The sequence below is a fragment of the Anticarsia gemmatalis genome, chromosome 11 (genome assembly GCF_050436995.1).
Source record: "Anticarsia gemmatalis isolate Benzon Research Colony breed Stoneville strain chromosome 11, ilAntGemm2 primary, whole genome shotgun sequence".
NCBI lineage: Eukaryota > Metazoa > Arthropoda > Insecta > Lepidoptera > Erebidae > Anticarsia > Anticarsia gemmatalis.
In genome coordinates this window covers 13,232,086-13,245,135 of record NC_134755.1, presented here as the reverse complement: position 1 = coordinate 13,245,135, position 13,050 = coordinate 13,232,086, and the positions used below count along the sequence as shown (strand labels likewise).

The following is a 13,050-nucleotide window of genomic DNA, read 5'->3' as shown; positions in this document are numbered from 1 at the left end:
ACTCGTAACCGGCGGTCCAGTCAATTCGATTGAACCGAAAAAAAGTTCGTAGTAATCGTAACAAGTGGTATTATTTAGTGTCAGCTTACCCAAAAGGGAAAAGGTAATTTAATGTATGTAAAACAATCCATTTCCACCTTTTTTACTACATCTGAGATATTGCAGCTTAATTGTTTTACTAGGCGCTTATCTTAGAGTAACTATTAATATAAGGTGAGATTAACTAACGAATTTACCAAAAAGAATTTTATTGAAGATTTCTTTTGGAATGTTACCAGACGTGACTGATAACGACTGTCAAAGATGTTCAAAAATGACAGCCAGGACCCACAATTTAACGTGCCTTCCGAAAGACGGAATTACCAGTTATTGAAAGAAATTCCTATTAGTACAAGCCCGAATAGCTATCTTAATGAACTCAGTGCTCAATAGGCTACATTCACACACGACTGGACCGTATAGAACCCACCCCTGTGGGACGCGCTAATTGATTAAGTGAATGCAGTGAGGGGACGCGTCACACGTGGGCAGGCGTGGGAGGCGTGGGAGGTGTTGCATAGTGCAGATATTAAATGTATTTATAGATTTTTATCTCTGTGTATGCTGGAATATGAGCTTTTGTTTGCGGCCAGTCTTTTTCCTTCTTTTTTAAATAGAATTAAAATCAAAAGTATTATTACTACAATTACTGTCGGTCCCACTGCTGAGCAAGAGTCTCTTGCCGAACGAGGGAGGGGTAAGGCTTGAAGACCACCACTCGAAACAAATATTGTCAAAATGACAATTTTAACATATCATAAAAATAACATCAAATTAACTTCACTATAACCTTTTCACAAACAAGAGTTTTGAACTAAACAGAAACATCGTTGTTTTACCCAAACTACATAATACCCTATGAAGGTGAGGTACAGTTAACTACATAGTACTGAAAGCACCTGAAAGCTTTAGCACGCGACGCTTACGTTTTATTGTGTCGTGATTATTTACACTTTGAAAATTGTAGAACAAGTTGGAAGATACAGCCAGTTATATAACATAATTTTTTGAGAGAAGTTTGTTATTGAGATTGAAGTATAAAAATATTTAATATGTTAGAATTTTATAATCTTTTTCATTTTGTAACTGAAGAAGAAAATAAAGCTAAATTGACAGTGTCATTTTATCTTTGTTGCATTAATGTGGTAGTAGCACGAATCTATCACGAATCAATCTAAAGCTAGCTATCGAAAAAAATATATAAAAATCTGCGTCAGAAATTTTTTGTTGCCAATCTTTTGTGACTTAATAGTAAAGACTGTACTTACAGAATCGCGTTGCATCTATAAGTCTCTTACTGTAAAAATAACTCTCGTTCTGCGAGTTCGTAGTGATTTATAGTCTTAAAAAACCTACATAAGCAAGCCTATAATAAATACACTTAAGCCGTACAAGGTCATCAGAAGACCTAACTAACTAATAACTTCACAACAGCCTTGCATATAGCAAACAAATTACTACTTACACTACATAACCTTACTTTTTACATGCACATATTCAAAGCGCTTGTTCTACTGCCTTGTAACGTCGACATAGCCTTGGCCTGATCGTTCTAACAACTGAATTACTGAATTGTATTAGTCTGTCCGTAGCCAGTTGCGCTCACCGGTCGGTAAACGGTCTGTGGGCTAAGCAAATCTTGGCGCAGTCATTCCATAGATGGGTGACCGCATAGTGGTATTTGAACAGGGCGTCTCCGTGCTTCGGAGGGCACGTAAAAAGTCCGTTCCGGTTGTTGTCAGTTAAGATAACAGTCGTTAAGCCACGTCAAAGGCCTTCGGGCGGTTTGAACAACTTTGACACTAGGTTGACCACTAGCCATACGACAAGAAGAAGAAGGATTAGTCTGACTGTATAGCTATATTTAGGTATACTAGTGATGTATTCGTTTGGAGTTTGGTATTTGTAGGGTTCATTATTCGTCGACGTAAGAATTTATGTTTTAATCAACTAGGGAAACTAGAGGTATATTGAGAGTGATTCGAAACTAATGTATAAGTACAGGATAGCTAAGTTTGTGACTTCAAAACTCTTTAAACCTTCCACGATTGATTACTAACTAGCACGATTTGCAATATGAGAAATCTAGGTTTGTTACATGATTATTCTTTTCCGATTGCTTGTGTATCATGATCATGAAATCAGAAATAAATGTGAAATATCTTACAAGTCTAGTTATGATTATGTCATTTTAAGTTGCCGTCACAATATTGCCTAAATAAAAAATAACCAAGCCAGTCTTTTACCCCAAACAAAACGTGTTTCGAGAAAAGGCTTTAATTATATTTACACGAATGCCACGTCGTATTACCCACACAATACACACGTACAGAAAGAACAGTGTTAAAAACATTATTCTCTTAAACATCACCCTGTATACACAACAGGGTGTTACGTTTTGCATACAAAACTCCCTCTATACCTCATTGTGATTCCATACAACACAGGATGACTTACCGGAGGGATTTACCGCTCTTTGCCTCCCTAACGACCCTCTGAAGAAAGAAAGAAAGAAAGAAAGAAAGTATTGGCACGGCTTCCAAAGATTACTTCCTCGGATGGATTAGATTTTAGGGAACGGGAAGCCTTTTATTATCTGACTGTTGCTAAGAAGAAATTTTCCGGGAGTAATTTTTGTACTCTTTTCACCTGAATAAAAGGAAGCCAAAAGGAGAGCTTTGAATAAATCACAATTAAGAAAGACATTTATAAATGTTATTTTATTTTTATTACATAAAACGGTATAAAGGACGTTTTAAATAACCTAATAATAAATAACTCTAAATTAATATTTTACTACTAATTTCAAAAATATACTACTTTTTAATATAACTAATTCAAACAAGAGTGGATCACGTAATTCCAATTCCAAATATTTTTGTAAGTATTAATTTTATTTACGTTCAAAATACCACTACGACAAATACAACACCATTAAAATATTTCCCTAGAAAAAATACATCTCAAAAACGTGGCAATCTTAATAGGATACCATTACTATAAAGACATTGACGTCGCAAGCCCCTCGCTGACGGCGCGCGGCGGGTCTCGGGGACCCCAACAAATTGGATTTGCGCTAAACAAGTCGTTACAATTACGTCCCGTGGACCACCGAACAAGATGTCAATCAGTTAGTTTTGTGCTGCTTGCGGGATTTGAATTTAAAGTAGGTATTATAGGAAATAGGTTTTTGGAAAGAAAAAGAGCTTTTTAAAAGTAAAATGTTACTTTAAGGTACTTTAGGAAGTCTATAAGCTGTATAAACGATTTGCAGTGCAAATTACAAACAATTTAATTATACGTACATACATACATAATCCATAAGAGCAGTGATAGCCGAGTGGTATAAGTTGACACCTCCCACGCAAGTGGTCGCAGGTTCGAACCCGAAGCAACACACCAATGACTTTTCGAAGTTATGTGTGTATTAGAAATAATTATCACATGCTCCAACGGTGAAGGAAAACATCGTGAGGAAACCTTGCATGCCAAAAAAATTGTTTAAAACATTTATTGAGGGCATGCAAAGTCCCCAACCCGCACTTGGCCAGCGTGGTGGACTCATGGCCTAACCCCTCCCTCATTACGGGTGGAGACCCTTGCCCAGCAGTGGGACATTAATGGGTTAAATTTATTTTTATTATTTATTACATTATCCATCGAGATGAGTAAATAACACGTAATACATGCAGGCATGCAAGGTACAAAACTTTGGCCATAGAAATTAAATAAAGACATGATTTGATGTTATACTACATATAATTGCTAGGTATATGTTGGTTCTTAACTGTTTGTGACGTGTTTGTCTATGTGACGTTTACTAATAAACTAGTAATTTCTTTATGTTCAAAAGGACTCTGAATCGTCTTTGGAAGTCGGCGTCTTTTCGTTAAACCGCTCGGGACAGAGGAACGACAACTAACAGAAACAAAGATCGACTCAAAATCCTTTTGAAACATACCGCGCCCCCCTCCGCGCCGGACACCCCGCGCACCCCCTCGCTTTCTCACGAAATGATAATACAATGATCATTTCTGTTTGTTGTCAGGTTCCGAACTCCCATAAGAGAGTCGCACCGACGGACCGCGCGTAAATGTGTGCCCCACACGTCAATACGACCAGGAGGGACTGACCCTCCACTGAAGATGAACTCAGGATCCTACCATAGATAGAATTTATAACCGTGATACAAAGAATCCAAGATGGCGGAGGGACCACAGTCAATATGGCAGAGGATCGACAACTCGGTCATCCCGGTGGTGAACCTCGAGGTGAGGGAGGTCCGGGAGATACTATGGGAGAAGATCCAGGAGCCCACCTCGCAGCGGAAGATCATCCTGGTCATCGTGTCCATAGCGCTGCTGCTCGACAACATGTTGTACATGGTGATCGTGCCCATCATCCCCGACTACCTCAGGTACATCGGCGCGTGGGGCGAGGATAGCTACGACCACGTCGTCACCCTCGCGCCTTACAAGGAAGGCAATAAAACCATCACTCCGACGATGATCATCCCCGCGTCGCATGAAGGCCAGGACTCTGCGACGGGCGTCCTGTTCGCTTCGAAGGCTATCGTTCAACTCATGATCAACCCATTTTCTGGTGCCTTAATCGACCGCATCGGGTACGACGTGCCCATGATGATCGGACTCATTATAATGTTCCTCTCGACATCGATATTTGCGTGTGGCCGGAGCTACGGCATGCTGTTCTTCGCGAGAAGTCTGCAAGGCGTCGGCTCCGCTTTTGCCGACACGTCAGGCTTGGCCATGATTGCGGACAGGTTTACTGAAGAATCGGAGAGATCTAAAGCTTTAGGTATCGCCCTCGCGTTCATCAGCTTTGGTTGTTTAGTGGCGCCGCCTTTTGGTGGTGCTCTATACCAGTTTGCAGGAAAAGAAGTTCCATTTTTAATTCTTGCACTGATATCACTGATGGACGGTTTCATGTTACTACTCGTAATGAAACCTTTGAAGACGCAGATAAAAGAAGCGCAGCAGCCTAAACCAGCCGGCACGCCGATCTGGAAGCTTCTGATGGACCCCTACATCGCCGTGTGTGCCGGAGCTCTGATGATGTCCAACGTTGCATTAGCGTTCTTAGAACCAACGATTTCGCTCTGGATGGAAGACAATCTGACCAAAGACAACTGGAAGATTGGTATGATCTGGCTGCCGGCGTTCTTCCCTCACGTACTTGGAGTAATCATTACTGTCAAGATGGCGAGAAAGTATCCACAACATCAGTGGCTCATGGCAGCCGGCGGACTTGCTCTAGAAGGTTTGTGCTGCTTCATCATACCTTTTGCGAACTCCTACAAAATGCTGATGATCCCAATCTGCGGCATTTGCTTCGGGATAGCTCTGATTGATACCGCCTTGTTGCCAACACTTGGATACTTGGTGGACGTCCGATACGTGTCAGTGTACGGCAGCATTTACGCCATCGCCGATATATCGTACTCCTTCGCGTACGCAGTCGGGCCGATCATCGCCGGAGAGATCGTGGAAGTCATAGGCTTCACCGCTCTGAACTTCATGATTGCCTTCAGCAACCTACTGTACGCCCCAGTGCTGATGTACCTCCGACACATTTACGACTTCAAGCCATTCCAGGACGAGGCCAATATCCTGATGGCTGATCCACCAGATAAAGAGTACCAGACGTACAGCATGCAGGACCAGAGGCCAGTGAACGGGGAGTATAAGAACCACCTGGAGTACTCCAACGTATCAGGGCAAGTGGCGGCTGACACGCAGGAATCGAACGTGGACTCGAGTGCTGGTAGTTATTCTTACGACCAATCTTATCAAGGAGGCTATCAGAACTACAGTCAGCAAGGATATGAGCAGCAGCAGCAGCCGCAGCCGCAGCAGGGTTATCAGCAGCAGGGCTACCAGGAGCAGCAGTACAGCCAACAGCGACAGCTACCGGCTCAGCCTCAACCGACGGCCAGCAATCCCTTCAGAGCCGCTGCCGCCGCCCCCGCCCCCGCGCCTGCCCCCGCGCCCGCGCCGCAGCCCACCATAAAGAACCCCTTCCGGCAAGGCTTCTAATTCGCTCCAAAATCAGTGTTGTTGTCGATATTTTTGAATTTACTTGTTGTGTAATTATAAATGTCCTATTTGGGTAGACGTGCATACTGTTGCGTTACATTTGCTTGCGTAACACTTTGTAATGGAGAATGTTACTAGGTATGCCAAATCGCTTGAAATTTTGACACAGTATAGCCTGTATGTATACATATAAACTAGTTTTTGTTTTAGTCAAAAATACCAAATAGTTTTGATTTTATAAGCATTCAAAGTTTCGAAAAATATCGAGTCCCGCTAACAGCCGCGTGAGCGGCTGTGACGTCATACTACTTTAACGCGCCGCGCGGGCCGCGTCCCGCTTAGTATTAAGTCGCCAATCGTTGTTGTAGGTGTAATAGCTTGCGTAGTATTTTGTTGTGTTTTCGTCCGCTTATGTATAAAATAACTTATAATAATAGTAAATACTATTCGATTAATAAAATGGATAAAGGATTTTAAAAAGGGCAATCGGATAATGTACCTAAAATAAATGGAATAATGGTTGCGAATTATTTGTGAAACAAATAGAGGTTTTGTTGCTTCCGAAATCCTACTTAATATTATAGATTTGAAAGTTTGTGAGAATGTATATATGTACATACATAAGTACATAAGTAATACATACAATGACATACATATGTCATTGTATGTATGTATGTACGTATGTATGTGTGTACGTACGTACGTATGTATGTATGTATGTATGTAAGTATGTAAGTATGTAGGTATGTAGGTATGTAAGTATGTATGGATGTTTGTTACACTTTCACGCAAATTTGACAGAACCGATTACGATGAAATTTGATATATACCTGAAGACCCAGAATAACACATAGACTACTTTTTATCCTCGAGTTCTCGAAGGATCGGGATTTACGCGGGAAGGGTTTCCATGCGGACGAAGTCGTGGGCGGCTTCTAGTATATTATACATAGGTATAATAAGTAATAATGTTAGATAAATATTTACGATCACTGCATATTATAATGAAACAGTTTTTAACCGAAATAATCGTATACTTATCGATTTTACATTTTTCCTGCCACAGTAAAATCAATAAACTCGCGATCAATCCGGTTAGAAATTGTTTCATTATGAGATGAAGTTATTTATTATTACTTATGTACTTACTTACATAATATTAAATTACATTTAGGCAGAACATATGATTTCCTAGTATTTGAATTGAACATTTTTAAAAGTATTTAGGAATAATTTCAACGCACCGAGCGCGCGACCTCAAGCGGACTGTGTGAGCCAGACTGAGCAAGTGTAGAGTGACGTCACACCGTCACCGAGAGCTAGCGTCGTGCGGTTACAACTTGTTTTACTTATAAATCGAAAACTAATTGACTTATCGAAGTAATTCTTTCACCAGTATTTTTTATTTTTAAACGAGAATATGGAGTGCTAAAAATCAAAATTAGGTAACATTCTCCATTGTGGGTTAAATAATTATTCAAAGTGAACACGACAAGGAGTAACCACGTACATGCAATTAACTCGGTTGACGGTTTGACCACACTCTGCGGTCACATACTTAATGAAGTAATGCAATCTGAATTAAACATCAACCAAATATTGACAATGCGAGATTGATTGGAAATAATTCCTTTGAATAATTACTTAAAGTAAACATTTGTTAAGAGAAGGTAGCACCAGAGAAAAAAGGGTTATATTGATAACTGACTATATTGTTGACGGTGTAAGTGGCTTGGCAAGTGAATGTAAAGTGTCAGTGTGTGTTAGAACTTCGATCACTGAGCCGTTTGTATCGGCGGCGCGTTATTTAATGTCTGATAGATGTCTATATTTAGCTGTGCTTGTAATGTAGAATATTTATCGGCTGGTGCGATAACGCTATTGTTTACAAACATACAAAAAGGATAAACTTAAAAACCATCGAAATTTTTAAGGGTCCTCCAAACCCCCGTGGGTCTAGGAGACCACAAATCAAGTGCGTAATCCAAAAAGAGAATGAGAAAGAGAATAAAATAAATGAGCACTCAAAAGAAAGATCTGGATAAGCTTTTTAACCAAAAGTGCTCTTGTGAAAACGTCACTAAATTACAAAAAAGTGATTTAACACTTTTACTAGCGCGATTCGCTACCTATATCGACTATCGACAACCGGCTAGCTATCGAGAAACTTTGTATGAAAACCTAATCAGCGCCTCTAGCGGCCGGCGTAGGAACTATCTTTGCAGTACATTTTAAACGTCAAACTCTCGTCTCGTCTCGTCTCGGTACTCAATAATCCCGACTGTAGAGAATTGTGCTACAGTAGTCGCTGATTACTTACACAGGAGCAAAAAGTGACATATTGTTTGAAGGAACAAATACATTAAGGTGAGTTTGTGAACATTAAGTGTTATCGCATTTAACCGTTGTTTTCTTGTTGATCTTGTATTGTTCTTATATAATACAACTGTTATGCCTTCTTATAGTATATAGATTATCTAAAATGTGAGAAAATCTATGTGTAAGTCGATATCAGTATGAAAACAACAAACGCGGGGTAAGTGTGTACTAATGTACGAGGAAAATTGAACCTTAAGTCAAAGAATTAAGGCGTGTTATTCTTTACGATGGCACTCGTAATTAATCCCTTTCGTAATGTTTGTGTGTTTTTGTACTACAGAAATATAATTGAATATTATAAAGGTGTTTTCACACAGCAGTTATATAATAATCATGACTAATATATAAAATATTCTTCAACCAATTACTAAGGAATTTTCAACAACAACAACAGACGAAAGTGAACAATTTGAATTCCTATTTTTTTACGCTAAATGGATATTATAATGAAGAAACTAAGCGTAAATAACATCAAATGAGTTGTAACATGTTATATAACTGTTATGCGAACACATAAACATTTAATCAAAACAAGTTTAATATAAAATATTCCACATTGTATCGCTAAGTAGTAATAGATACGTACTAATGTAAGGTAGGACGCAGATTCAGCACGATACGATGCACTGCACTTAACGTAAGGGCCTAAAATATTCATTTAAAACCTTCTGGCACTTACCAAAACATCATTATAGTATAATATATCTATAATTACATACTTTCGTATATAAATATATACAGATATAATACTATAATGCATGGATAATCGTATATAAAATCTGTATATAATCGCTGTCAACTCGTTTATACAACTAACAGTTTTCCGCGATATTAATTTAAATATATTTTTAGAAACTCTAAATATATAACAATGTCTGCTATATCAGCAATATTAGTATAAGTGTCATATCTCGCTTTTATCATAATATCAATTAATTGTAAAAATATATCAATTATAAAATCAATTAGGTAAGTTAGTAATCAACTTGTGATAAGTTGCAACCAAGGTAACGAAACATATCAGAATCTTTTGATTCACGTAGAATAAGGTATTATAATACATATGGATATAATATATGATATATAATTTTGTGTATTTTTTGTCTAAGTGTATATAATGTAGGTAGTATGTTTCTGTCGTTGTCTTTACTAAGTAGGTATGTACCAACAGACACACAGCACGGCCGGTGTCGACAAGCCGGTGACGGATCGAGAAACTAATTAAAATTCCTGAAGACTTAAATCACGATCTTTCTCAAATATTTTAAGATGTCGCAAGATTTTCCAAAATACTAATTGTACTACTAACTTACTTGAAGAAAGAAGTTTCCTATTGACATTATCAGTCAATGGAAATGACCACAAATGAAGTACTCGATACATATCTAAAAGACTGCAAATATACATATCAGAGACTCTCACTCCGTCATCGATCTGTCAACACTTATATATTTCGCAGACGACTGAGCAACAAGAGTCAAAATTAAAGGATAACTAAAAATAATTGTACAAGAAAAAGTGACGCGCCCGATATGTCAATTGAAAGTGTGTATAAAGTTAAAAAAAAGTGATTATTGTGAATATTATTCGTTAAAACGTTAAAATAAAATTCGCTAAGGTTCATTATTTGCCTTTCGCACAGTCCGGTATAGTTTGGAACGTTCATAAATGGTACTTTTGAATAATTTGAGGTTTAGTACCTAGCCTGCAAAGTACAATAGTGTTTGTAGTGTCGGAGGCACAACTTCATAATTTCGCACAAATACTTTCAACTGTTAGGTAAAGAGAGAGGGACTCGGTTTAGATCGACGGCAAATGTGTAGTACATTTTGAAATTATATAATTTATTGTTCAATAATTTCAACGTGTACTTCGGTTGGGTAATCATTTCTGAATATAATATTAATGCTAATATCTTGTTTGTAGAGGATCAAAGAGCCTCTCTCGCACACGTATTTGTAAGTTTAGAGTCAATTTTCGTGTCAAATTCTCCCGAAATTCAATTAATTAGTAGATTGTGAGCACAAAGAGGTAATTTATTGTATACTTAAGTACGTATTAACTTGCTCCGTGTGTTTTGATAGATATTCCATTGTTATTGCTTTAGAAATACAACAAAGGCGAAATGTAAATCGAGAAACATCTAGAGAAAAGATTTTAACGCCTGAAAAAAACTGAAACGAATTGAAAGAAAATAATAAAAGAAAAGTCTCTGAAACTTTTGTAATTTTACATTTACGAAGGCATTGTATTCGGTATTTAAGTTACTTGAAAATAAAACAGTTTATCCTTCAGTTTTAAATATATCTGAAACTTAAAATGACTTATTTATGTTTTATAGACTTTTATCAACGTATATAATTTAGACCGCATATAATATGTTATATAACAATTTTTTTTTAATTCTGTCAGGACACACGAGCGATAAAACTACGTTGTATATTGTGTGTACTTAATGTGCAATTATTCATAGATGTTGTACTATATACTATATACTTATATCAGCAATAACAGCCAGTATCGCAGACATATCACTAGTCTAAGAATATACAATATAGTCATAGTTTTATATAAGTATATTTTTTGATATATAACATTACATATATCCTGTGTATTTCGCACACATTTTTGAATTGTATTCAAGGGTTTATTTTGAAGTAAAATAGCTCTTTAGATATAGTATATCTTGCATTATATATAGTATCTTGGCCCTGAAAAGGCTATATTGTGTTGATCAATTTATTGGCGCGACGAACTAGGAAGGTTTTGAGTATCATATCTGAATGTGTAAATTATATATTATCGAGATAAAAATAATATATTATGTTGAGTATATATGTTTTGTCGCGCTATAATATGGTATATATATCATCTATAATGCGCTTATTACTGCGCAAGATATTTTAATTGTCAATGTTCGTAAATATGTATATATTATTATATATTTGCAATGTATATTTTTTAATTAAGGGGTGTTTATCAATGTCACCTTATTTAAATGATATGTATCAATAATAATTATATGTTATGTTATTATATCAATTTAAATAACAATATATATGAATTATTCTTTCACTTTTTAAAATTAGCACCAAATATAATTATAATTTTTCAAATTTTAACGTCGATTTCGAAAAAATATATTGGTGCTATATTATTTTGAATTCGCCATAAATGTTAACTAATTAACATTTTTTCTTAATTAACTAAATTCTTGTGGAAGCTTTTTAAATCTATCTTAGTGTAGGTATATTTCTGTCTATATTCCTTCGATAGTCTTTGAGATAGTATTTCTTACTTGACCTTCTTTCGTCTCTGTGTGTGTAGCTAAAGTGTTGTCCTCTGAGGTTCTATATAACTTATAATATAATATAGTAGGTATCTTATCTATTATACAAAAATATATTATTGATTTATAAAATATTAAAAATGGGGAAAGAGATTATTAAATTATTTTGTGATAATATTAATGATATATACTTATGTATGTATATAAGTATGTTTATCAGCAGTCTGGACAAAGCTCCGATATAGTTTGTTATAATACAACCGTGGGGGAGCTTTCCAAAAATATTTGTATGTATTTATGTATATAAAATTATATATTAATATATATTTATTCTTAGTTACTTTATCCTGTAATATTCTTTAGCCTCAGAGGACAAAATGTCTAAATATTTCCATCTTTTCTAAATATACGCACAATGGCCTCTGCCGTTTGGTTTCGGCTTGAGAGTATTTAATATAAATTTAAATTACTTCTTATAATATCAACCTTAATCTAGGTAGTCGATGTTTCATTGGGAATGTAACTGCAAAATATATGAGATACTATTTATATAATATACATTTATAGTATTTAAATACCTATGTATGTTTATGTAACAACTTCTTTATATCTATAAAAATATATTTACATTTTTATATATTTCATTATATTCAGAATATAAACAACTGAGCCGTCTCTAACTGAGCTCGGATTTGCAAGTTTTCATCCAATTATTACTATAATATATATTAATTTATATAATATTTTATTATTATATCAATGTATCTATCTAAAAATTATGCGTATCATCTAAAATCTATATATTATACACATATAAATAATATATCTGAATATAATAATATATTTATTATAACAATTATTATATTATATTAAATATTCTGCAGTTACAAGTCCTGCTTAGGTCAGTACCCGTCCGTTAGGTCTACACTATCTTTAACGTACTATTAGATCTTGCTTCGCTTACATTCTAGTTCTAAATATATTCCTTACATTTTACATTTATAACATCTCATATTCCAACGAATTAGGTATTCCATTTAATAATTTTATTTAAACTTTTCATCAATTTATGTATAAGTATCTTAAATATTTATTTAGAAACATATTACTTATTTAAAAAATATGTATATCAATATCAAACTGTCAAAATATCATAACATTTTGATTATATTATTATATTTATAAATTAATATGTATATCACAAAAATATATATACATATAATTTCATTCGTATATTACTTCGTACTATATCATACCATTATTATACTATAATGCTAGTTAAATAAT

The 13,050-nt window shown here is 35.6% G+C and overlaps 1 protein-coding gene across 2 annotated transcripts in view; it reads left to right on the top strand.

Moving 5' to 3' along the window:
- Positions 1-13,050, top strand: part of LOC142976408 (vesicular acetylcholine transporter-like) — an 87,176-nt gene that overhangs the window by 29,697 nt on the left and 44,429 nt on the right. The window contains exon 3 of one of the 2 annotated variants that reach the window (XM_076119741.1): positions 4,088-12,392. The exons of the other annotated variant lie outside the window; for it this stretch is intronic. Coding sequence (XP_075975856.1) covers positions 4,242-6,095 — 1,854 coding nt within the window. The 5' untranslated portion in view covers positions 4,088-4,241 and the 3' untranslated portion in view covers positions 6,096-12,392. Of the gene's footprint in view, positions 1-4,087; positions 12,393-13,050 lie in introns of those variants that run through there. 2 annotated transcript variants of the gene reach the window in all.